We start from the raw sequence: 27,253 nt of genomic DNA, 5'->3' as shown, positions 1-27,253 counted from the left end.
CTTGTCCTTGACCCTACAAAAGTAAATTATGGCCAATAACTGGAATTATCAAAAAGGCAATTTTCACCATTTACTCAATGGTCCAAATTTTACCCTCTAGGGTTGAGTACAAAGTCCCTCCACTCTTCCAAAAAAGATGCCCTGTAAGAACTGTCAAATGAATATAAAAGTTCACTGGAGGGGTGGTGCAATGGATAGAGCACCAGCCCTGGAGTCAGGAGTACCTGAGTTCAAATCCAGCCTCAGACACTTAATAATTACTAGCTGTGTGGTCTTGGGCAAGCCACTTAACCTCATTTGCCTTGCAAAAACCTAAAAGATTTTTTTTTAAATTTAAAAGCTCACTGGAATGCTCAAGGAAGAGATGAGTCAAACCCATCATTTTTAAGGAGAAGCAATAAGAAACAATTTTTTTCTTTCCCTTGCCAAAGTTAGCAAACTTGGGATAAACACTTGTTAGAAGAGTAAAACAGAATTTGAAAAGACAGTTACACTAATGTAGTATTGGTGGAACAATTCATTGGTCCAACCATTACGGAAAGCAAATTGGAATTGTCCAAAGAAAAATTAACTAAAATATCAACTAATCTTTTGCCCAGAGCTACCACTACTATGCATAAAACTCCAAGGTATTGAAAGGCAAAAAAGTTTCATGTCCACTAAAATATTTCTAGCAGTGTTTTTTTTGTTCTACAAAGAAATGAAATAGAGGTCCATTGATTGGGGAATGGTTCAACTTGTGGTAAATGAATATAATGGAATACAACTGCACCAAAATAATTGATGACTATGAAAAATTCAAAAAAGCATAGGAAAAAGAAATATGACCTAATGCTGAGTAAGTGTTAGGGAAGCTAGGTGGCACAGTGGATATCAGTCTTCTACATTCAAACTTTATATATGTAACTGAACAATTCATTTAATCCTGTTTGTCTGTTTCCTCATCTGTATAATGAAGTGAAGGAAATGGCAAATTATTTCAATATCTTCTTTGCCCAAAAAGGGGGGGGGTCATCACAAAAATCAAGCATGACTGAAAATGACTCAAAAAATAATGACTAAATTAAGCAAAATGAGGAGTAAAATATACACAGTGAAAGAAATCTAAACTGAAACACCACCATCCTCATCACCAACAAAAACTTAAGAATTAAGGAAAATTTATTCACTTTTCTTCCTTGTTGACTTTTCTAACATACACACATTAGTTCTATCTCTCAGTATTATTATATACTTTGAGAAAGTGGCATCAGTAGCTAAATGAGTAGTATTTGAGCTTTGTATCCAGTGTGAGTAGTTCCTATTGACATAATTTCCTAATTAAAATAGTTATGTTTATATCATATATATTATTGTTATAAGATGTAATATTATAATTTAATATATAATAGTGTGAGAAGATTCTATTCAGCATCCCAAATGAAAGAAGTTAGAAGAAAGATTTTTTTAAATTTATGTAGTAAGAGCCAACAAATTTATATTTCAATGACAGGTGTAACAGACAATTGGCAAAAGTTCAAAGCTGTTTATATTAAGAGAAGAAAGTGTTATACTCCTCAGATGTTTGAGTGTAGTCCTTTGTGATTTAGCTGATTTTTAAGGTCTCTTCAAATCTACTGATACTATGACCCCTTAAGGAGCAAGTCATATTTAAAAGATAAAGGAACATGGGGAAGTAATCAGATTATAAATAAATGTCAAAATTAAAATTAAAGTAAACATACAATCTGATCTAGAAGACCTCTGAATGGTCTTCAAAGATGAAATTTTCTTTGATATAGACACATCTTTAAGGCCTGCAAAGCACATGTTTAATATCAGCTTGGAATAGGGAAAACCTCTTTTTTAACTGGAAGTTGGAGCAAACACAAAACTTTTTATATTATTTAGTAAAAATCAAACCTAAGACTTTGGATCATTGAATACTGTGAATATGAATGACAACATTCCTCATATTTTCATGTCTCCAAGCATAATTAAGGTAATAAAGGAACTTATGTCATTTATAGACAAAAAATTTCTCCTTATGAAAAAAATCTTTCCCTATCCCAAGATATTCATAGCTTATCTCTCCAAAATTTGGAATTTTGTCTTGAGTTAAATAGATTTAGACTCTACTATAATAATACTAGAAAGCATAACAGAGTTCAATTTAGGGATAAAAATGTCCTAATAATTCTTTCTTCAGGGGTAGGTAAAATTCAAGTGAACATCAGAGGGTTAGAGGTTTCAAGCTAATCCAAAATATCATTTTGCTGATGAAAAAACTGAAGCAAAGCATAAGTTAAAAAACTAGCTTGAGTTCACAAAAGTAATAAATAGCAAAGTATCTGAAACTTGGACTTTTGTCTCCAAATCCACTTACTCTTTCTACTACCCTCATGTTTTGTGATATTAAGTTTGAGGTACAGAAATTGAGGCTACATTTTGATTTAGCTTTAGGAATATTTTCTTTTACTGATGTCCTTTCTTTTTCCTACATCATATTCACTTCTGTTCTTCCCCTAACTTTCCCTTAAAAGCAGAAAAGAAAAAATATCCTATGCAGTAACCCCATCTGCTAGTATATGTAACATTATATGTATAGAGTACCTCATCTTTACAGTGAAAGAAGGAAGCATATTTTGTCAATTATTCTTTAGGTCCAAAATTTAGTCATTATAATTACACAGTATTCAGGGTTGTTAGAAGTTTTTTTGGTCTTTGCTTCATTTATATATTTTTGGTAATCATTCTAGTAATTATTTTCCTGGTTCTGCTGGTTACACTTTTTATTAGTTTCTGTAAGGTTTCTATGGATTCTTTATAGTTATTGTTTCTTAAGGATCTTAAGGATTCTTCTTAAGGATCAAATTTTCAATTATCCAATTATTCCCCAAACTGATAATTTGCCTAGTTGTTCCCACATTTACCTTTTTTTTTCACAATTCTTTGCTACCATAAAAAGCGTTGAGGAAATTGAGGGGAATTAGAATAGCAAATGGTAGTGGGAATCGAGTGAAACATTGACTCCATCTTGTGCCTCAATTCTGGAGCTAGTTCGCTTTGTATTCCAATTTCTGTCTTGTGAGAAACCTTTACTCATGCATTGTTTGGACCTACTCTTATGTGACTGCAAAGCTGGATGGATCAACTCTGAGAAACCCTTAGCTAAGGACCAGAAACCCAGTCAGATCCAAAAATTAATGCCAGGAATTTTCTCATAATTTTACATCTCAAGCAACCCATATCTTATCTCAAAACTAGCCATGTACTGATTAGTCAACTATTGTTTCCATGTTCCTTTAATTAAATATAGACACTTGTAGGGAGGAGGATGACTCTTTCTCTAAATTCAGGGAATTTTACCTTTTATTCCCCTTCCCACTGTGGGCTGTGGAAAGTTCCTAATCTTTTCTCCAATTAAAAATCGAAATTATCTAATTTTGTATTCTGGCTAATTCTTTTCCTTTAATTTATTAGTCTTATTTGATTATTTTTATTGTATAAAATTTTGTCTCCCTTGTACTCCGGGTCCAGCGACAAAGTTTAGGAAAGTGATCATTCTTGATTTTTTAGGCAATTGACATTGATTGTTCAATAAATTAATATGTTTGGAAACTCAAACTTCTGTTTTTGCAATCATTTCATCTTTTGTCTGCCATGGTACAACTATGAATATTTTGGTAGAGATGATTTTTTCAAGGATATTGCAATCTTCAAAAAATTTGTTGAAATAGCGTGGACATTTTAGTCATTTCTTTAATATAATCCTAAATTGAATTCCAAAAGGTTTCATGTTACAATATTATCAAAGGTAAATTAGTGTAACCTTCCAACAGCTCTTCCAACATTGACTTTTTTTCTATTTTTACATAATTTTTAACATTTGTTAATTGTAATATAAATTATCAGAGTTTACTTTATTTGTATTTCTCTCATTATTAAATATTTGAAACCTTTAATGGAGTTGTTAATAATTTGTGATTCTTCTTTTGAGAAAACTGTATCCTTTAAAAACATTAATGGGGACTGGTTCTTAATCATACATATACACACATATAAATATTCATATTTATACATATACATAGGGATTTAGAATTATACATTTATGAGTATTAATTCTATATTGTATATATTTGTGTGTGTTTGAATATATGCATGATTGGATGAATATATGTTTGTGTATATGAAGGGAAAGATCTAGAAACATTGACAGACTGTCAAGGATTTCTTGCTTTTACTAGATGCATTGATTTTATTCATTCAAAAGCTGCTCAATTTCATCTAATTCAAAGTCCATTTTCCATTTTGTGATTTCCTCCATTTTTTATTTTACTCAGAATGCCCCTATTAATAAGTTATAAAACTTGGTTCCAAATATTTATTCTCCATTTTTAAGAAAAATTATATGACATTTTATTTATTCATTTGAAATTTATTGTGGCATGAAGTATAAAATGCTAGTCTTAAACATTTTTTTGCCAAATAACTTGCCTATTTCTCCAACAGTTGTTATTAAATAGGGTCATTGTTTTAAAAGTTCTTTTTGTTCTTTGGGTTATGAAATGCCATGTTATTGAATTTGAACATTCATAATTTTTAATTAGTTTGTTCAACTAATGTATTCTATTTTTAAATGGTAACAAATAATTTTGGCAATTAATGCTCTTTAATAATAATAATAATAATAATAATAATAATAATAATAATGAGTGGTAGTGCTATGATCATTCATAGGGTCATTTTTCATTCTTTTTACTGAGATTACTTTACATGAATTTTATTTTTTGTCTAAGTCCATAAAGCAACATTCTGATATAGCAACAGAAACTGCAAATTAGGTAGCATCATCATTTAAAATAATATTGACTGGGTCCAAACATTAATCATACTCATTTTAAAACAGATTTCCTTAATAATTCTTAAAGTCTTTGTTTAAAAGTTTGTTTTAGATTGTATCAGAAAGTAAGAATGTTCTTAGTTCATTATAACTTTCAAGAATACACTTCAAATGTCTATCTGCATATTTTGGAGGAAGAAAGAGCCTTGTAGGATATGGCTGTATTTTTTTTACAGAATGGGTAAAGAAAAGAATCCACATACATATGTAAAAGTCTCCCATGAGTATGTTCTCAGTCTTCTCCCAATCCACTGTCACCCCAGATGCCAGACAATGAAATGTCTGGTGCTGGTGGCACTTGAAGACATGTTAAAAATAATTCCACTGTATTTCATATTCACAATGTGACTCCATCCTTTCTTTTGCCCTATTTTGAGAAGAAACAAACACGAGAAGAATAACAAAAACATCTATCAGCCCTTGCTGTCAGCTACCTGACAGGCAAGAGATTTAACTCTTTGATGTGTGCAGTGAAGTAACTAAGTTGCAGAGATTCAGATAAGTAGTTGAGTTTCTGGTTATCTCACAAATTTTATTCATGAAAAAGTTGTTTAAAAATTGGCATTAATCCTGACTTCACACATCTTAGGAGCTAGGTAGGGAAAGTCTTAGAGATCTTTACAATTCCTTTTTCACCCCAGTTCAATGAAATCCAAATCTGAAAAGGGCAGCTAGATATAAGCGCAGTGGATAGAACACTGGCCTTGGAGTCAGGAGGATGGGAGTTCAAAGGCGGCCTTAGGCAACTGAAACTTATTAGCTGTGTGACCCTGGGCAAGTCACTTAACCCTAACTGCCTTGTATCTTGGGAATCTCCAGTCATCCTGATTCATATCTGCCACTTCATGAGATGGCTCTGGAGGAGAAAGTGAGGCTGTGTGACTTAGCACATTATCTCCTCACTCAAAATCCAATTCATGTGCTTGTCATGTCATCGTCTCCCTTATGTCATGGTCTCCTTCAAGAACAAAGATTAAACATCATCATCAAATCTGATGACAAACTGGGTAGAATGCAAGTTATTGTTGTTATTCATAATTTTGGCAAAACTTTTAAGGAAGAACAAGTAAAATAGTTACTAGAAAAGCTCTGTACATTGTTTCTTTGAGTTCTTAGACAAAAATACTGATTACCTTCTTCATTCGAATTTCTAATTCCATCCTCTTAGGACAAGTCTGTGATAAGGACAGGAATGGAAGACAGACATTTGGAACTTTACTGCTTTGCCTACCCTATTCTCTGGCTAATATGAGAAACTAATGTCATAAATCAAAGGAAAGCTATAGAATACTAGGAGAGATGGGAACATGATTCCTAGAAAGGAAGGGAAGGCTACATAATTATCTTCTAATTATCTGATTAGAATCAGTCACCAGTAAACATTAATGGAGTACTTCGTGTACACTGCACTTCTCAAAATTTTGGCAGCTAGGTGGTGGTGTGGAAAGTGCTGGGCTTGAAGTCAGGTAGAACTGAGTTCAAATTTAACCTAGGCATTTAGTAACTGTGACCTGAATAAATCATTTAACTTCTATCTGGCTCAGTTTTCACAATTATTAAATTACTAAACAACACCAACTTTATAGAGTTATTGTTAACAGTCAAATGAAAAATCTGTAAAACACTTGGCAAAATGTCTGATAATTAGAGGCACTATATCATTGTTTGTTTCTTTCCCTTCCTCTCTTTCCCCTCCATTTCTTTTTAAATTCAAGGACCTCTAAGTTGATGAAGATGCTAATTTCACTGGTAAAGGTATATTCCTCATCCAGAGTTTCGCCAACGAAATTTTTCTAAAGAAATAAGAGATTCCCCTAAAACTACCACTGAGATAAAACAAAAGACCCTACTGAGACCCTATTCCAGCCTCACAATGGCAACTGGATAAATGAGAAACAACTTCCCAGAATCCATTGGTATTGTTTTTGAGAGGTCCAGAATGAAGAGTATCAGAAGAAATCCATATCCAAAACAGAATATTTTTTATTTAAAAACATTTTTTCATGTAATTGGGGATTTTTTTTGAAAATGAATGCTCCTCAATTCAAGTGTAGCTCCAAAGCCTTGTGGAGGTAACCCTGGCTTCTCAAAGACTATACCAACAGAATGAACACTATAGCAGAAAAACTTCAGGCCAGCTTTCCAAAACAATGGGTCATGAGGTGGCTAGATGGTACAGTGGATAGAGCACCATCACTGGAGTCAGGAGGACCTGAGTTCAAATTCAGTCTCAGACACTTAACCAGGTGACCTTGGGCAAGTCACTTAACCCCACTGCCTCCCTTCACAAAAAAATGGGTCAGGAGAAGAAATGAACAGAAGTTTCAAATATGTCTCTCTCATTCCTTTTAAACTTGAAAAGATTCAATTTCAATCTAGGCAATAAACTATTTTTGATGAGAGAGCAGGTTTGACTAAATTCAAAAGAAGTTTCATCACCAATGGTAATAATCTTTTTTCCAGTTACAGCAATTCATGAAAACTGTCTGTGCCATAGAGGTGGGAAATGGTAGAATTTTGTAATCAGTATTTGAAGTATTGAAAGAATAAGGGCTAGTCCTAAGACTAGCATTGATCTAATTACCTCTCAAAAGGATCCTTTCCTCACATTCCCCCCCCAAAGAATTTTTCTCCCAATTCCATAACTACTTTGAGAATATCCTACTTTCTATAGTTGAACTTTCATACCACAAAGAGGATTCTTATGACTTTTCATTGCTAGAACAGGATTTTTGGAAGGACAATTTCCCAGGAGCTAATGAAATTCTCCTCTGGTTTCAAAACAGACTGAGGAAAACCCACCCCTGGCATAAAGCCTAGGATACCACTAAAAGTTTCTAGATGCATCATAAGGGTGAACGCTATTGGAGTAATAACAGTAGAAGGAAGGAAATGGAAAAATGCCACCTTGTACTTCTGTGTTGATTCTTCCCAATTAGGTATATTATACAGAAGAGTTGGTTGGAAAGCTACAGGAAAGGAGTCACAAGAAAAGATTACCAGCATTTAAAATTGAGAGGTAAAAGGTGGTCTTTAATAGGAAAATGTGGTAATTGAAAGAGCTGCATAAAGGTAGCATTTTCCAGATTGAATATGACTAGATAATGCTGCCAACTTGACAATGTGCCTACTTCATCCTCATGTCAAAGTCTTTGTGGCAGATGGTAAGGACCAGAATGACCCAAAAATGTCAACCTTTCCTTCTTATAAGAAAAAAGACCTTTAAAAAAAACTCCCATGAACACAGAAAATAAGAAAAAAGAAAATAGTTTGAGTTCTTATTCCACAGAAATTGAAGCTAAATTCACATTTACATTCTTGTTTTCATTGCCCTTTAAATTATAATCTCTATTGATTGTGAGATATCCCCAAAGGAAAATCTATACATTTTTACATTAAAAAAGATTAATGGTAATGAGAAAAGAAGAGGATAACATTTGAGACTGGCAGAGGTGATCTAATATTATAGTAAATATTTGTAATTATGGTCTGATCTTTACATAAATATAACATTGGAAATGTTTTGGTGAAGTCACTTTATCTATTCCATAACTTAAAATATGATCATATCTCAACCACTCCTTCAAAATAATATTATGTACTGTTTTTAAACATCAGCAGAGATGGAAACTTCATTCATCCTAAGTTACATATACAATGGTCACTCAAGGAATGTTGCTAACTGACAATCATCCATAACCCTTTATGATATCTAGCAGCCTTCACTATCAGGAAATTTATCTTTAAGCCTAAACTAAATTTATTTTTATCTTAATTATTTTATTTTAAAATAAATAATTTTAAAAATTATTATTTTTATCTTAATTATTTTGACACTCAAGGGTTCTGTTTTCAAGATAAAAATAATACCATTTCCTTTTATCTTTTTTCTGATTGTCTAATTTTTAAAATATCTTTGCACCCCTTCTCTAGGCCACATGCCATTTCTAAATATGGACACTACATTTTGCCCTCTTTGTCTTGTTCACACGATTCCCAGGAATTGTAATTTCCATTACATGGCCACTGGAGTCCATGTGTCTGTCACAAACTTATTATAGTTAGGGTCATTCCATAGTAAGATCCATTAGCCATCATTTAACCAGTAATTGTCCTTCTGGTTCTCCTACTTAAAGCTTTTTTTCCATGAAAAAAATGTTTTTCAAAGTATTCCAATCTATCATGAAATCATGTGAATTATTAAAGGAGTACCTGAAATGTACAGGCAGAAAAGGTTTTTGAATCAGAAGAAAAATAAATAAACTCAAAACAATCAAACTAAAAATACAAGGCAGTCATCAAAAGCCCTAATGACTATTGACTCAAATTCTCAGAAGCTGATCACTTTGAGGAAGGAAAGGAGATATCAACAAAAGCTTATATATTTTTCTTATACAACCATCTCCAGTAAGTTTACTGATCATTGCCTTCTATAAGACTTATCATATGAACCATCTGTAAAATAGAGTAAAAATAAAAGTTGGAATTTATAGAATACATTAAGCTTTGTGGAACATTTCATCAACGTTATTTTACTTGATCAAGAGAACCCTGTTACCTTATTTAACCTTCTAAATATTTTCATCCCCATTTTAGTGATGAGAAAACTGAGGAGCAGAGAAGATAAGGAACTTGCCCAGAGTTACAAAGCTAGTGTTTGAGGCCAGACTAAAGCCCAGTTTCTGTCTGGTTCCCAAGTCATATTTATTTACTAATCCACGACACCTTGCCTCTTCATTTCAGAGCTTGATCATATACTGGTTTTGAATTTTGGAATGCATTATGAATACAATCATTCTTATAAATATCATAGGCATAACATGAAATGTTGTATAACGTGCTGCACCTGTGTCAGGAAGATGTGGGTTCAAATTCCTCCTCTGAAGTTTACTAGCTGTAGTCACTCATGCCAAGTTATCTTATATCACTGTGATTCAGATGATTATCTAGGACTTGTCTACTAAATAGGAGTTCCCACACAAGAAATTCCCTTCACCAACTAAAGTAATTCAAAAGGTATTTATTTACTTGAAGTAGAAGTCAGGCACTCTAGGATTAAAAATATTTCCTATATTGAGGTATCCTCAAAACTATTCCAGACATTTTACCAAGCAAAGAATGTATACCCAGGAGTTATGAATTATTAAAGGAAATAGGGTGTACTTGAGGGAATGATGTGCTGGAAGGAGGCCCAAACTGGAGTTAGACTATTTGATACCTAGTCCCATTTCAGCTACTTTGTTACTTATTCAGAATTCCACCCCTCTGTTCAAGAGCCACAGTTTCCTCAAATATCAAATCTGGATGTTGGAAAAGATGATCATTTCCTTTCTGAAGTCATCTTTATAATAATCATGCATTTAGTAATAATTGAGGAAGAGGAGAGAAACAGACATAAGAATAATCACAGGCATGGCCAAAACTATATTCATGAAAAACTGTTAATTTAAGAGTCAATAGTCATTAATCAAAAAGACAAAATGCTATCATCCAGGTTCATAGGAGTAGAAAAGGCTTATTTAGGCTCAATATAAAGGGAAATAATAAGAACTGTACAAAAATAGAATGTGCTAGCTGGCAAAGTAATGGATTTTCCTTTATATAAGGTACTTAATCTACTTGGTCAGGCTATCGTTGAAATTCATTTTCAGATTCACATAGAACTAGATAGATAACTAGATAACTTCTTATACCCTTCCTTATGATAACTACATAGTTCTATACATACATCATCTTGTTTGACCTCCTGAGGAATACATGACTTTATTATTCCCATTTTATTGATGAGGAGACTAAGAGTCAAAATGACTTGCCACTTGGTCACACATCTTGTAAAATTTCAGATGCAGGATTTAAATCTAGGTTCTATGCTCCTACAATTGAATACCTAGACCACTTGACATTAAGTTGGCATTTAGCCTATATCACCTTGTCTCATATTTTTAGGTATAGTTCTATAATCTTTCATGAAAAGCTGTGTGACCTTGGGCAAGTCACTTAACCCCAAATGCTTCACATCCAGGTCATCTCCAGTAATCCTGATTCAAATATGAGCCCTGGACCCAGATGACTCTGGAGGAGAAAGTGAGGTAAGTGACTTAGCACAGCACTCTCTCACTCAAATCTAATTCACATACTTGTCATGTTATCACCTCCCTGATATGAAGATTTTATTTGAGAATGATGGACAAACATCATCAATTCTGATACCTTTTCCTAATGAAGAGGTAAAGTTATGTTTCCAAAGATATGCCAGAGGAAGAGAATATCTAGAAGGTCCTGCCAAGTTGTAAAGTCATCATATGTCATTCCAGGACCAAGTTCATAACCAGAATGACTGTTGATTGATGAATTTTATTTTGAGTCACAAAAAATTTTAAATACATGCTCCTAAATCTCAGCCTGCATCAGTGAAAAGAGTATCCCTACCACTGAAATCTTAAAGTCTGAAGGCAAAAAGATGCTTTTCCCACAAAAAGTAATTTTTAAAAATAACTCTCATCTATATCATAATGTCTATGTGTCAGACCCTTTGACAATTTCTTTACAAATACAATTTCATTTCATTTTCACAACTTTGACAGAGTAGGTGTTATTATTCCCATTTTTCAGATGAGGAAACTAAGCCAGAGGTTAAGTGATTTGCTCAGCCACACAGCAAGTAGGTGTCTGAGATTGTTTTTGAACTGAGGTCTCCTTCAAGTCTGGTACTCACTGCCATAACTATTTGCCTTTAGCTCAAGAAACATCTATTAAATCCTTACTCTTTATAATACACTATGCTCAAGTGCCAGCTTCTTGAGAACTGAGACCATATCTCATACTTTTGTGTGATTTCCAGTGCATAGCACTAGTTATATTCGTGATACTATATCCTTTAGTCAGTCCAGTAGGTGATGAAAGGAAAGAAAGGCTGAATAAAGAGACACAATCACTACATTTAATTGCTTGATTTGTAACCTCCAAAAAAGTGTTTTAAAACAGAACACATAATTATAATTCCCATCCCATACCTACATTGTCCTATCTGAGGGAAGGGAAAAGCCTAACAAAAGAGATTAGAAGATACTCTCAAGATTATACTATAATTCAATCTGAGTTGATGCTATGTACCATCAGAGGGCATAACAATCATGGAAGAGCTGAAGAGTGGAGAAATATAGAGATGGTAAGCAGTTTTCTAAGACTTTAGAAAGTAAATTTATAAAGTGTGGTTTTGCTATTTTAACAAGTCTTTAAATTTTTTTAAGTATTTTAAACAAAAGTCTTTAAACCAAGACAATAAAAGAACCAAAATGCATTATATGAGCAACAAGGGACATGAATTGCCCACTGTTTTGAATTAATAGTAATACTGCTATCTTTTCATTTGTGAAAAATTGTGAATACTACACAAGGAAACAACAGTCTCACTAACATGAGTACTATGAAAATACTTTTTCTTAAAATGTTTCTGCATTCAGGGAAGAACTACAGTATCTAAAATTGCTGTGAAAAGTAAAGGGCATTTATGGATTTGGTTCTATCTAAAATATATATTAAAAATCACATGGATAGTGGACAAGAGTTAGTTACTTAGATGAACAAAGTCTTTAGAAAAATATTCCCATCTTTTTGCAAACATATATCCGTTTTTATGCATCTGTTGCCACTTAGGTAACATGAATTAGGTGCATCCTCACAGAAAAAATGTGAAACATTTGTTATAAGGGGTCTAGGTAACTAAAAGTAGATTAAAAGTAGGTCACTGGTCATGAGAATTAATTAGATCTGGTGAGCTATAAGGTCCTGAGGGGGTGGGAGAGTGGCATCTTGGCATCTCATTGCATCATCCCAAGCCATATGCTCAGAGTTTACTCTTGAATCAGCTATAAGTTGTCTATTGCATTTGTTTTCCATGGGAATGGAGGAACAATTTAAGAGCACAAACAGTTGAAGGGAGACATAAAGTATATTAATGCTGATCAGACATAGGCTATAAAACATAAAACTCCATTTATCAGACATATATTTGTCCTATACTATAAGGTCCAGCTGGACTACATGATTAATGATGCTGAATGGGTGCTACTACACTTTCCATTTAAACCTGTACTATCTTTTACAAGTTAGAATCATGGCATTTAGAGATCAGAGATTATTTAGACTAACCCCTTCAATTTCATCTCTCATTTAAATGACTATGTTTTCTCAAGTTCTATCTATGGATTAAATGCATACGATTTTTCCCCTTGCTTTTATTCTCCATTCATTGATGTGCAATTTATATATTTTGTAGTTTTTAAAATGATAAAATTAGCCTACTTGTTGATATACCTAAGTGAAGTGTTGAATAAAATTGGATTCATGGAATCTTAGGGTTTGGAAGGACATCAGAGGTTATTTATCTAACGAATAATATTCCTTTATGATAATAAATAATTTTCCAGAATTTTCTTAAATACTTCCAGTGATAGAAAACTCACTACCTTGTGATTGTTAGTTCATAAATAGTGGAAACAAATAAATTTGTTTCTATATAAACTATATATATAGCAATATATTGATATATTTTATTCACATATACTATAAACTATATATTATATAATAATATAGTATCTTCATATATAATACACATACTTAGATGATACATCATACATCATCTAGAGGATGTCATTGGCTATTCTCTACCTCACTTCCATTAAAGAAAAATAAGGATGAGAATAAACCTGATTTCGTGGTTCATGAGAATGCATCAGTAAGGGAGTTTTCTCTAGAGAGCCTTATGAACAGTATGTGAATACAATATCCTCAGCCTGAGATAGTTTAGGAAACTTAATATTTGAAGAGAGGGAACAAGACTGAATTTCCACAGAACCCATTTTAGCCCCAAGAGTTTATGACAGCACTAGGGACCTCTTTATAGTTGATCCTTAGCTAAATGAAGATATCTTGTGAATGAACATAGATAAATATTAATGGTTTCTGACAGAACTCATGTTTTTCATAAATACACAGAGATTACTATCTATCTTTAAAAACTCTATTTCAATGCCCTACCCTGGGATGGGGTAGTAAGTTTAGTTTCTGGAAGGCCATATCAGTAGACCACAAATTATGTTAGGACTTATTAGACTGGAAATGGACATCATCATGGACTATTTGTTGTCCAAGGACCAGTCTAGTGTAAAGGGACCCATCACTAGAGAACTGATCACAAAATCATCATTATTTTAGCTATTATAAACTCAAAAAGTGATCTACTGACCCATGGAGGACATAACATCTTCAGTGGTAAATTGTGGATCTTTTTAAAAGCAGAATAACTGCCTAGAGTCATATAAATTCTCTTTTAGCTTTTTTCAACTTCATGGTGAGTTCCCCTATCTTCTGCCTCACTGCCTGATGATAGCAGAGTGAAAAAAATTGTGTAAGTGCTCCTTGGATAGCAGTTCTTACTCTGTAATATCTTCATTGCTTTAATGGAATCAGCAGAAGTCATGAAATCGCAATGGCATGTGATTGTTCTTTTTAAACCAATGTTCTTATTATAATCTTCTATTTCTATACATGAAGCAGTAGTTGTGATTTCTAGGTCATATAGGTAGGGAATTCATTTTCTTTCATAAAAAATCATGTCACATATATGAAAAAAGAATTACTATATAACTGCAAATACATGCTGTGATAATCTGATAATCTGATGAAATGATATGCAAGAGTGCATTTGTATCCCTCCTGTGACAAAACCTCAGAGAATTTCAGATATTTAGCATAAGGTCATTTAATCAATCTAAAAAAAAGCCTTTATTAATCACCTAGCATATGCTAGTCTCTAAACTGGATACTAAAGATACAAATACAAAAAAAACCCAGAATCTCTGGGTTCAAGACTTACAATTCTCAGAGGGGGAATTGTTATAAATAAGAAAACTCAAATTATATATAAATACATTATGATAGGAGCCACCCTTAAATTCCAGGGAAATAAGGAAGGTGGTATGGGTTGAGCCTTCAAAAGAGACAGGGACTGCAAGAAGTTGGAGTTAAAGAAAGAGAAAATTCCAAGTATGGGAGTCAATCAGTGCAAAGATATAATAGAAATGGAAAATGTATATATCACATTCTGAAAAATAAGAAGTAGGGCCTATTTGATCACAAAGTAGATTTTATAAGGTGAAGTGTATATAATCATAAAAGTTATCCTGAAACCATATAATACTTAATTTAAATACTTAACAATATCTATTATTTGTTTTCTTTTCCTATAAGTGTGAGGTCCATCTAAAGTTTCCAGAACAAAAGGAGTGACATGGGAAAACTTGGGCTTTAGTAATATCAACTTGATCACTATGGAAATGATGAATTTGACAGAGTCTAGGTGAAAAGGCCATTCCAATGGCCCAGGGGAGAGATGATAAGGGATTGAACCTGAGTGATGTAGTATAACTAGAAAGAAAAGAGGTTTAGGTAGAATTAACTAGATTCAGCATTTAATTATGCATTGAGGGTGGGGATGAGAAAAACTCTTAGTTTATGATGCTGGGTGACTAGAATGTTTTTGCCCTCAGAAAAACAAAGAGATTAGGATGGAAAGGGAATGATTATTGTTTTGGATATGTGGAGTTTAAAATGCATATGGGACATCTGAGTGGAAATGTATGGCAGGGAATTAAAGATGCAAATCAACCATGGCTTCCCTCAGAAACAGCCAGAAATAGCGTGGGTGGAGGAGAGAGGTTGGGAGAATCTATCTCTGAAAATCCTGAGCCAGATTAATTAAAAGCAGCCAGATGTAATGTGCCTTTCTTTTTTGTCAGCAATGCTATCCCTTTAAAAAATGTTTACATGCTTGATATTTTTCATTCTCACATTTCCAGTTCAACATAGATTACAAAATAAGTCAGTAAATTAATTCAAACTCACTTGGGATATAAGTCCTGAAACCAAGCTTGGCAAGGTACATTCTTCCATTTTCAGGCCATGCACTTATACAATGGATTCTTATCTTGTCCCTATATAATTCCCAGTCTATCCAACTGACCAGTTTCTCGTAAATTCTACTTATTTCACTGATCCCATGGCATTAATACTTTCAGAGTGATTTTTCTCCAATTATCTTCTTTCATCTAACAAACATTCATCCTATTTTACCTATAAAAGTCTCTACTTCCAATTATGCACTACAAAGATGAGAAGAAATTATGAAAATTTAATCGAACTCATTTTGCTTCCTTGGAATAACTGAGTTTTAGAATTAGAATTTGTAATAATTCAGTTTAATCCTACAATTTTATAGCTGAGAAAACTGAGGCTCAGATTCATTAAGTGACTTGTTTAAGGTTTTACATATTTCAAGTTTACATATGTATGTATATATATATATACATATACATATATATATATATATATATCTGTTACTACTGTGACAACCTTGTGCTTTTCCTACTTCATAATATGTCTCCTACTTTCAGCTTTGACTTAAATCTAGCCCACCAGCTATATTAATGTTCATGCAAAAACTTGAATAAACTAGTCTGTCTTTTTTCTTTTATCTTTTTTCCCTTCTTGACTTGACTCCTTAAAAAATCCATCTACATTCAGTGCCTCTAAATTATTCTCTCTCTCTCTCTCTCTCTCTCTCTCTCTCTCATCTCACCTTTCCCTCTCCCCTCCAGAGTGAAAGTGCAGAGGTCATTCAATCATATAAATCCACAGTTGACTCAGTAAGTTTTGACTTGTTCCATCTCCAATCTGGGTCCATTTGTCCCTCAGTAGGGCGTCTGATGGCTCACTTCCAGGGGCTTACCTTATTGGTATAGGACTTAATGTGAATAACCCATATGCCTCATAGTTATTAAAGCTCAGAATTCCCAAACTCAAGAAATCTATTAACAGCAGGGATCAAAAAGGGATGTGCCATCATTCTGAGTTACAATTTTCTTTTAAGGCTTCTATTACATGACTGTTCATCATTTCATATGCCTTTGTCACCTTATTCAAGGAGAAACTCAAAACCAGTCATCATATGCTACCTTTTGAAAGCTGTCATCTATATCTGCTTCCATAGTGAAAGTCTACCCTTCTACTTTTGCTAATGTCACTGACCACAAGGAAACCTGCTCCCTTCCTCAAGTTAATCTCACATTAATTAGCACTTATTTAAAATACCCATTGTCCACCATTATACATTCACACTTTTAATAACTTTTCACAAGCTTTTTCTATTCTTTATTTGAACATTTTTACCTAATATCAGTTATCAGGAAAATAGGACTGACTATCAGTACTCTTCACTCCAGTTCTGTCAAAACTCCTGAAATTTGCCTTGAGCTGTAATCATATAAACTTATCTCCAGCTCTCCTTTGATCTTATAGTCCTTATTCCACTCTAGAGAAAATACAGAAGATCCTCCAGTAGTCTGAATCAATCTGTCTCTTACCTGAGATCTCCAGCTTATCGTTTACTCCCGATACCTTAACTGGTTGTTTACTAGGATACAGATATACAGTCCTCCTCTAACACAAAAAATACTTATTGAAAATGTACCATGTATGTGAGACATGACACAAAGCTGTACAAAACACTATCCCTGTCCTTTGAAAAGTGACAGTGTAGTATGCAAGATATTACCTATTGCCTCATACTTTAACTCATAGAATCAAATTTGGAAAGGGATTAGAGGACAAACTCAAACCCCAAAGTCACACAGGGACTGATGGAGCTAGAATATGAACCCAAGTTCTCTGATCTTAAATTCACTGTAATAAGATTGTGCTAAGAATCATTATTAGTTGACCAAATTACAGGAGGAAGGATCATTTCCATCACTAGGCATTTTCACTAGCTGTCTCCCATGCATGAAATTCTGATTCTCATCTTTGCCTTCTAATTTCTCTAGCTTTCTTCATGTCCCTTCTATAGCAAGCCTTTCCTGAACCCCCTTAATTCATATTCTGGTGATTATTTTTATTTTATCCTCCCTATAATTTATTTGTCCCATAGTTATTTGCATGCTATCTTTCCTATTAGACTGCTCTTTGAGAGCAGAAACTGCCTTTCAACCTTTCTTCATATTCCCTAGGGCTTAGTACAGTCCTTGATATATATAGTTGGTGTTTAATAAATACTTATAATTCTTTGGGTGAAGAGACATATTAGACTAGTCTTAAAGGATGAATAAAATATTTCCTTGTTCAAAAGGGAAAAAATATGAGAAGTATATTCCAAGAAACTGGAAGGACATGAGCAAAGGCACTGACTCTGAAAGATGCAAATGTGTATTTGTTCAAAGCTGATTAATCCAGCTTGGTTGGATCACAGGGTTCATAGTGTAATGTCCTGTGAGATAAGGTTGCAAATATAAAGACTATTGTCTCTTTCATGAATTCCAAATCAAAATAAAAAATTTTCATTTGTTGGTTATTTTAAAAATAACTATACTGGGCTCTGAGGGAGAAATAATAGTAAATAAGGCATTTTTTACTCTTTCATAGATCTTATAACACAGATGGGGAAATTAGGTATCTGCTCATTCAAAGGATTCTGCTCTCAGTATCTTACTAGATATCTCTTTATATTATGTCCTATACAATGCCATATGTTCTCATTTACTAGTCTTTCAACAAAGGTTAATATTCAAAAGTACCTGTTTACCTGTGATCTTTCTTTATTCTATGGATCCAGGACCATTTGGATCTGTATAATTTTTAGGATTAAAATTTGAATTAACAGAGTGAATGAAGAGAAAATCATTCTTTTTTCTTTTTTTTTTGAAAATGTATTACTGGTTTTTTTAATATAAAGTCATTACTTCTCAATATATATGTATATATATACATATATATGTATATATACATATATACATATACCTCCTGCTGCCTCCCCCCACTTTGGAAGTCCATCAATTAGGAAAAGACTCCCAAGTTGTGATATATGGTTGTGTACTATTGTGCTGTAAGACATGATGAGCCAGATGTTTAAAAAAAAACTGGGAAAACTTACAGCAACTGATGAAAAGTTGAGTGAGCAGAAACCAGAAGAATATTGCAAAGAGCAATATTATAATGATGATCAAGAAAAATTTAGTTCCTCTGTGCAGAAAATGATCCAAGAATATTTGAAAGGATAGAAGATAGAAAATACTATCCACTTCCAGAAAGAGAATGAACACTGAATAAGGATTAAAGCATACTTTTTCATTTTATTTTTCCTGAGTTTTTTGGGGATGTGTTTTTCTTTCACCAACCTGTCTAATATGAAAATGTTTTACATGACTTCATATGTATAATCAGTATCAGATTCATTACTCAACTTTCCAGGAGGTAGGAGAGGGGTTAAAGGGAGAGTAAATTTTTGAACTCAATTTTTTTAAGATGTTAAAAAGTTTAAAACTGTAAATTTAATAAAATAAAAATATATTGCATACACATCTGTATATATTATATATTTACATGTATATAATCATGTGTTTGTTATAGAACTGTATGTCTTTGCATATATGTATGCCTATAATTTGCTTTAAACATTTCCTTGTAATAGTTAAACAAACACTGAGTAAAGCCAACTGTCAAGGTAACCTTATCTGGTTATATACACAACATTCTGACCCCTTGAGTTCCTCACTTTTCTAATGAGCTGGGGAATGTTTCATCATCTTTTCTTGAGGACTGTAACCGGTCACTGTAATTGCTCACAGTTCACCAGTTTTCCAATATTATTTTTATTTATATTACTGTATCTTTACTCTGAATAGATTCATATATTCATATAAGGCTTGGCATATTTTCTGAATTCCTCATTCATCATTTTTATGGTGAAATAAAACTCTAATAGACTCATAAACCAAAGCCATGCCTCAATCCATAGGTACCTACAGCTAACACAAAAATACTACATTGAAGATTTTGGTGCATATGACACCTTTATTTCAGTCTCTGAACTCTTTGGGATATAAATTTGGTAAAGTAACTCATTTTCCTTATCTATAAGAATTCAGAAAATCAAGGTGCTTCATGAATTTTGAGGATCAAATAAGATAACATATGAAAGTGCTATAGAATATATCAATGTAATAATGCATAATATTTATTACAGAGGTAAATTTCCCCAGTCACATCTTGTCTAAGTAACTCATGACTTCCTGTGACTATTCTATATCATAAGCATATTGTGCTTGCTGGAAAACAAATTTTATAGATTCTCCTTCAATTTCTTTATATATTTCAACTTTTTATCCACTTCTTTATTTACTTTTCTATACTTGTTTTACTTCTCTTTTAAGTTATCAAAAAATCTGAGAGCAAGAAATTATTTAACTAACTTGAATATGCCATACCTAATCAGCTGGGTGGTACAATGAATGGATAGACTGCCTGGCCGAAAGTTAAAAAAGGATCATCTTCCAGAGTTCCAATCAGGTCTCAGACATTTATTAGCTGTGTGACCCTGGGTAAGTCACATAGTCCTGTTTGCCTCAGTTCCTCATCTATTAAATGAGTTAGAGAAGGAAATGGCAGACTATACTAGTATCTTAAACAAGAAAACTCCAAAGTCACAAAGAATAAGACATGACTGAAAAATGACTCAAGAACAACAAAAACATGCCATACCAGGTTCTAATAAAAACTTAATGATGATCAAATTTGATAAACATTAATTAAGTGCCTACTATGTTCATAGTATTCTTTTGTTAAATGGGAAGACAAAGACACAAAATTTAAACCCTCCAGGAGCTTACATTTTACTGGATGTCAGTGATAACATTTCTTTCCTCTTCTGCATGATAACTCAGCTCTGGATAGTGAGAAACACCTAAAGCTACTTTCTCTTTTATCCCAGGATGGACCTGATTAGAATTTAATTAAATTCTAATATATGTTTTTTCCCTTTCTCTTACAAAGAACAGTTTTTCAACCTATTGATCTTTTGGAAAATTCTCACTAAATTGCATTAAGATGAAAAATGGATCCCCCTAGATATCAGGTTTTATTTCCTCTCCCAAAATGTTAACATTTTAAGATTAGCATTCAAGAGAAATTCATTTGGAATAAACCTTGCTATTGATTTCTCCATGGTAATTTTTTTACAACCTTATAAAATGGAAATCAAATCAAATAAAAACAAAAATAGTTATGTAATAGATATAAACCATTTATAGTCTCTATGTTAATTATTATTTAATGGCAAAAATTTGATTTTCCACATGAACATATCACAATGCTTAATCTCTCATTATTTTTTTCCTGTTCCAAAAGAAACTGTACTTTCTTTTGGAAGTTTAATGTTCTATCATCTAGTTTCCCCTGCTGTATTTATTATCTCATTCTCTAACAGATTCACTATTTTCTTCCTAAATACTATATATTGTCAATTATGCTTATGTTTAATATGCTCATTCTTAAAGCTGGTTCTGATGGAGAATTGCATATTCCACTTCAGTAGGTTCTTTTTTAATGCACAAAGGAACATTCTTAGGCAAGGAAGAAAAGGAAGAAATTACTTTGCCACATGAGTTGAAAAACAAGTCAAGAGCCCAATTTAATCCTTACTTCTACACTTTAACTTTTTTTACACATTAACTTTCTTACCTATTCAGCAATTTCAAGAGGAACATTTGAATATTTGATGCATTTACCTGACCCTTGCCTAACAGGCAAAAATGACATAATATGAAAATGGAATCAGGTGTCAGTTAAGGTAGGAAAGATTCAACTCAGATTTAAGCTTACTTTCTATTTCTGAGGCCTTGTTTACATTTTAGGGATCCAGGATTGGACAATGTGGTAGGAAGAGTGTAAATGAAACTGAACATACCCAAATAAATCTGACTTGCAGTTGTCCCCTTTCTGAGTTGTTGGAAAGGCAAACCCACTTCTAAAAATTACCACATTCCCTCCATCAGTCCTCTTTTCATTCATTTGAATTATAAAAGGAATAATCATTTCCCACACATCAGCTGTGCAGTCAAGTAAGCATATTTCAGACTTCCCCTTCTATAGTTTATAAAGTAATAGGCTTTATTTTTCTCCTAAATGTTATATAATCTTCTCACCCATGACCTGCATTCTTTATTATTATTATAAATATCCCATGAATGAAAAGTTTTAGTGTCAGCCCCATTTCCCCCTTAATAATACAGGTGGCTTAGCAAGGGGGAGGAGGGGTGGAGGAAAAAAAGGAGAGGACAGATAACTGTGACTAATGTATTTTTGTTTCCCAAGCAAAAATTATTAGCTCCCTTAAAGACCAAGTGTACAAAAAATTTATCCTTACAGGTCAACATCCTCTGAGAAATCTTTGGTTTTTATAGCTGTGAATTAAACTTTCACTTTAAAAAAAAGTACACATAATGCTTTCTTTTCAACAGTAGATTTCTGTTGTCAAATGAGGTCATAAAAAAATAAGTGGTCCTTCAGAAGTTTGATTGAGTAATGTTTCTGATCTAAATGCTACAAATGAAAATAAAAATCTTACAATAAGTAATGACATGCAAAAATTAAACAAAACAGTTCTTGAGTGAGTCCCCCCTCAACTTGAAAAATAGTGAGCATCTGAGTAATGACTGTTTTCCAATTACCACACACCAAAAAAAGCTTCATAGAAAATATATACATTCAGACAAAAGCGAGATGGCATGAGTCAAATCTCATCCAAAGGCCAAGGTGTGAGTGCTCTTCTGGATGAAAAGCCCCCGCGGCAGACAGCCCTTGACAATTTCTAGTCAACATGACTCCCTCACTTCAAAAACATCAATTAAAAAATATACAGTGCATTGGTGCCAAAGGTATCTGGTCCCTTCCTGTGAGATGCAGCTGATGCCGGCGGGGTCTAATGAGTTAGTGTTCCGTTGAAACGCTGCAAACTCCCAGCTCCCAAACACTCGTTCTCTTTCCCCCCCTCCCAGCCCAGCTTTGCTGAAAACTGAAGAGTGACTTACCATTGTCATCCAGGGTGTCCTCCCTCTTGAGTTGAGCAGCCCGGAGCTGTTGCGGATGCACTGCTTTCAGAGCCACTCCAGGCTTTGGAGGCAGACAATGTTTTATGTAGTGAAAATATATCACTACCGATTATGTTTCAATCCCTCGATTTCTAGCCTTGGTGCTTTGGAAATCAGCCAAACCAAGCGATAAGAGAAAGGGTTGCAGGCGAGCAATTTCAGAATTTGCCCCAGAACATGGGATAAAAAGGTAATAATTGTGCCTTGCATTTTTCATTTTAGCCAAGGCTGAGGGCTTGCTCCATTCAATTTTGTCCCTTTCCACCCCCACCCAGCCCTCTCTTCCTTTTAAATGTGTAGCTCCTGTAATGAAATCATAGCAGAAACTGGACTCAGGAGAGGAAGGCACTGTTCCAACTTCCACACCCAGATCTACCAAAACCCCTCTGTCCTGGTCGGTCACATTGTTGCTATTCCAATCAAAGACAAAGAGTATTCACTACCTGAAGAGAAAAGAGAAAAGAGGGGGGCAATAACACCTAACACTCCATGGTTACAGTGATTTGAAGCTTAGCAGGTGTTGGCAAAATCCTTTGAAAACAAAGTAAGAGTAGCAAGTCCAGGGTAAGCAAGTCATTTGCTAAATGGTTGTTCAACTGTTTGGTTAAACAAATGGGTAATCAAAAATCCTTCAATTCAGCTGTGAAACTGTTTCCTTAGGATGAAGAAGCTGATAAACTCTTGAAAGGGAAGAACCATTCTGTCCTAAATTTTGTATCTCTGCTTCACTATTAATGAATGAGGTTCAATAAAGTACAGCATAGCAGTCTTAGATTTGTTGTCTAGAAGACCTAGTGCTTGTGACACTGATTACGTGTAGCTATAAAATAGGGATAATATTATCTGCTAAACCTACCACATAGTCAAAAGAGAGGATCAAATAGAAAACATATGATATGCATGCCCCCCCCTTCATTTTCTCAGCCTCCATTTACAATGGCTGGTGAGGTTGGCAGAGGGCAATTGATTATTCCTTCTTACCTGGTTTTAGGGATTAAATCTGAAAAGCTGGAGAGAAATCCTGAAGTTGTTTCTCATAAGTTTCCAATTAGTATCCTTCTGCCCAGTGATCAAATAACAATCTAGAGTTAAAGGCTATTAAAAGATTTATTTACTAATATTGTTGAGTATTGCTGGCCTTTTCCTTCCCTGTTCACTTTCCCATCTCCTCTACCTTCCAACTGGTTGCCTTGTCCCCACACAGGTTCTGCCTGCCTCCTTCTGTGTTGTCTTTCCTTATAAATCGTAACCTCTTTGAGATTAAAGACTGGCTTACTTTCTTGTTAAATTAAGTGCTTAATACTTTATCTAGTAAGAACAACTGATACAAAACATTCTCCCCAAAGCATGAGATTTACTCTCCCAAAAGTACATACAGAATCTAAGAGGGGAAAGTATACATGAGGCTGCATTTTCTATGCCTTGAAAAAAGACATGCTCCCTGAAAGCTGCCTTGGCTTCTCTCGACTCACATCTGAAAACATTTTTTTTGGTACTGATGGCAGTTTCTGATGATATGAAAAATGGAGAGAGAGGAAAGAAGTAGATTATTAGGTCCGTAATCACCTCCTCCCCTTTCTGATGTTCTCTTAATTAGAAACAGAAAAGGGTTGGCTCCTCAAAGTTTGTAAAACTTAAGCTAAACTTTCAAAGTGATTTCTGGACTGTATCTACTGGAACCTCCATTTTATTTTATTTATGTTATTTAAAAATTTTATTTAATATTTTATTTTCCCCCAATTACATGTACAAAACAATTTCTAACATCTGTTTTTAGAACTTTGAGTTGCAAATTCTCTTCCTTTCTCAATCCCCTCAATTGAGAAGGCAAGCAATTCAATATAGATTTTGCATGTGTAGTCATGCAAAACATATTTCCACATTAGTCATGTTGTGTAAGAAAATATGGGCAAAAAAACTTTAGAAAAATAAAGTTAAAAACAGTATGCTTCAGTCTGTATTCAGATACCATCAATTCTTTCTCTGGGGATGGATAGCATTTTTCATTCTAAGTCCTTCAGAATTATTGGATCACTATTGCTAAGACTAGCTAAGTCATTCACAGCTAATCATCTTACAATATTGCTGTTACATAGTATGCAATATTTTCACTTTTCATCAGCTCATATAACTTCAGGTTTTTCTGGGAGCATCTGGCTCATCATTTCTTATAGCACTTTAGTTAGTATTGCATCACAATCACAGCACAATTCGTTTAGCCATTCCCCAGTTGATAGGCAAGCTATCAATTTTCAATTCTTTGCCACCAGAAAGGAACTGTTATAAATATTTTTGTTCATATAGACCTTTTCTTTTTTTAAAATACCTTTTGGATACAGATCTAATAGTGGCATTGCTAGGTCTCAGGATAGGCATGGTTTTATAGTCCTTTGGGCAAACTGCACTAAAGAATGCTTGAATTAGTTCACAATTCCACCAACAATGCATTAATTGGAACTTCTATTATATATATATATATATATATATATATATATACATATATATATAGGTATATGTATAATTTTTTTCAATTAATGGATGAACTCATATGAATGTTCTTCTCAATAACTTCTCAAAGTTCACTCCTTCCCCAATTAAGTTGCTCTTAAGTAGTTGATTTAAAGACTGTCTCCATAAATCAAAAAGGCTTTCTCACTTGATAAAGGTATCAAACATAGAGCTATTACTGCCCCTAATTGGGCTTTGTTGTTTAGTTAGTGTTTTTCATTCATGTCTTATTCTCTGTGACTCCTTTTGGAGTTCTTGACAAAGATATTAAAGTGGTTTGCCTTCTTCAGATCATGTTACAGATGAGGCAGACAGGGTAAAGTGACTTGCCTATGGGCACACAACTGGAAAATGTTTGAGGCCAAATATGAACTCAGGTCTTTCTGACTCCAGGCATGGCACTCTATCCAATACAGTGCCTACCTTCCCTATTCGGGGTTAGAGGAATGTGTCTCATTATTTATCTACAATACTTCACATATGTTGAAGAGACTATATATATGTGTGTGTGTGTGTGTGTGTGTATACATATATATATATATATATATATAATTTATTTTTATTAAAAGTTTGAATGTTGGGGGCAGCTAGGTGGAGCAGTGGATAGAGCACTGGCCCTGGAGTCAGGAGTACCTGAGTTCAAATCTAGCCTCAGGCATTTAATAATTACCTAGCTGTGTGGCCTTGGGCAAGCCACTTAACCCCATTTACCTTGCAAAAACTAAAAAAAAAATAAGAAGTTTAAATGTAATGACAACTACCACAGAACACATTATTTCACAATGCACTTCAAGTTTTACTTAATATTATGGGCAATTTCTCTATAAGGGACTTTTCTGTGTCTCATATATTTTCTGAAAAAAGTGATTAATAACATATCTCTAGAAATGGTATTATACCGAGTTTAATAATGGATTAAATTCCAATAGCTTTGGCAGCCTTTTGATCTTTATCAAATTAATCTCTGATTCTTACTACTTAAGCAACCTTAGGCTAGTCACTTAAACACCCTGGGTATCAATTTATTCCTCTGTAGAATAAAAAAATTAGAGTAGGTGACCTCTGATATCCCTGAGCCCCTCTGACGTTTGAGATCAACAATCTAATAATCCCACTAGCACTATGCTAGAATTAATGGCCAATAAGATTTGGTAGCCCAAAGATATTCAGCAGCAGTGCTGAAGGTTATATTTTCAATTCTTGTTAAAATACCTTCTTTCCTCTAGCCTTATTTTCTTTATGAGGTTTACAGAAAGCTAACTTCCTGAGTGGATTTCTCCTTTCCCAGAAGGTTAAGACTTGCTATACCCTGAGAGAACCATGAATAACTTCTATCCATATTCGATACTAATTCTGTAGCAAGATTTGATTCATACAATAAAATCTAAGCTAGAAGCTAAATAAATGAAGGCAGTGTGGCATAATAGAAAAGACAGAGTAAAGTTATCCCCTCCACAACTCAAGGTTTAGGGTCACAGCACTTCTGCAATCTGGAAAATCCATTTATAATTTTTTGATTCTCTCTTTGTACCAAGGAAGAACTCTGAATTTCTATTGTTATGGGGTATTTAAAGTGCCTTGTTGTAAAATTTGGGTAAAGTATTTCATAAGATGCTGTAGGTCACCTGGTGACCTTTGAGTCATTTGTAGCTTCCACAAATTCTCCCAAAATTCCCATTAATTTCTTATGCTTACCCACAATATATCAAAACTTCAAGGGGAAAATCTGCAATTTGGAAAGGATAACTGTATCTAGAATTACAAGATTTGGGATTGAATCCTGGCTCTGCCACTTACTATCTTTGTGACTTTATGCAATTAATTTTACCTCTCTGGAGTCTTATTTCTTAACCTATGAAAGGGAGATGATCTCTAAGGTACATTC

The 27,253-nt window shown here is 33.7% G+C and overlaps 1 protein-coding gene and 1 long non-coding RNA gene across 3 annotated transcripts in view; one reads left to right on the top strand and one right to left on the bottom strand.

Moving 5' to 3' along the window:
• Positions 1–27,253, bottom strand: part of PLD5 (phospholipase D family member 5) — a 397,224-nt gene that overhangs the window by 309,147 nt on the left and 60,824 nt on the right. The window contains exon 1 of one of the 2 annotated variants that reach the window (XM_074222901.1): positions 22,801–23,087. The exons of the other annotated variant lie outside the window; for it this stretch is intronic. Coding sequence (XP_074079002.1) covers positions 22,801–22,809 — 9 coding nt within the window. The 5' untranslated portion in view covers positions 22,810–23,087. Of the gene's footprint in view, positions 1–22,800; positions 23,088–27,253 lie in introns of those variants that run through there. 2 annotated transcript variants of the gene reach the window in all.
• The window catches only part of LOC141513250 (uncharacterized), an 83,919-nt gene that overhangs the window by 23,108 nt on the left and 33,558 nt on the right, over positions 1–27,253 (top strand). The window lies entirely within an intron of this gene.

Source organism: Macrotis lagotis, chromosome 2 (genome assembly GCF_037893015.1).
Source record: "Macrotis lagotis isolate mMagLag1 chromosome 2, bilby.v1.9.chrom.fasta, whole genome shotgun sequence".
Lineage (NCBI taxonomy): Eukaryota > Metazoa > Chordata > Mammalia > Peramelemorphia > Peramelidae > Macrotis > Macrotis lagotis.
Note: the sequence above shows the minus strand (reverse complement) of the source record. Positions and strands in the feature narration are given on the sequence as shown.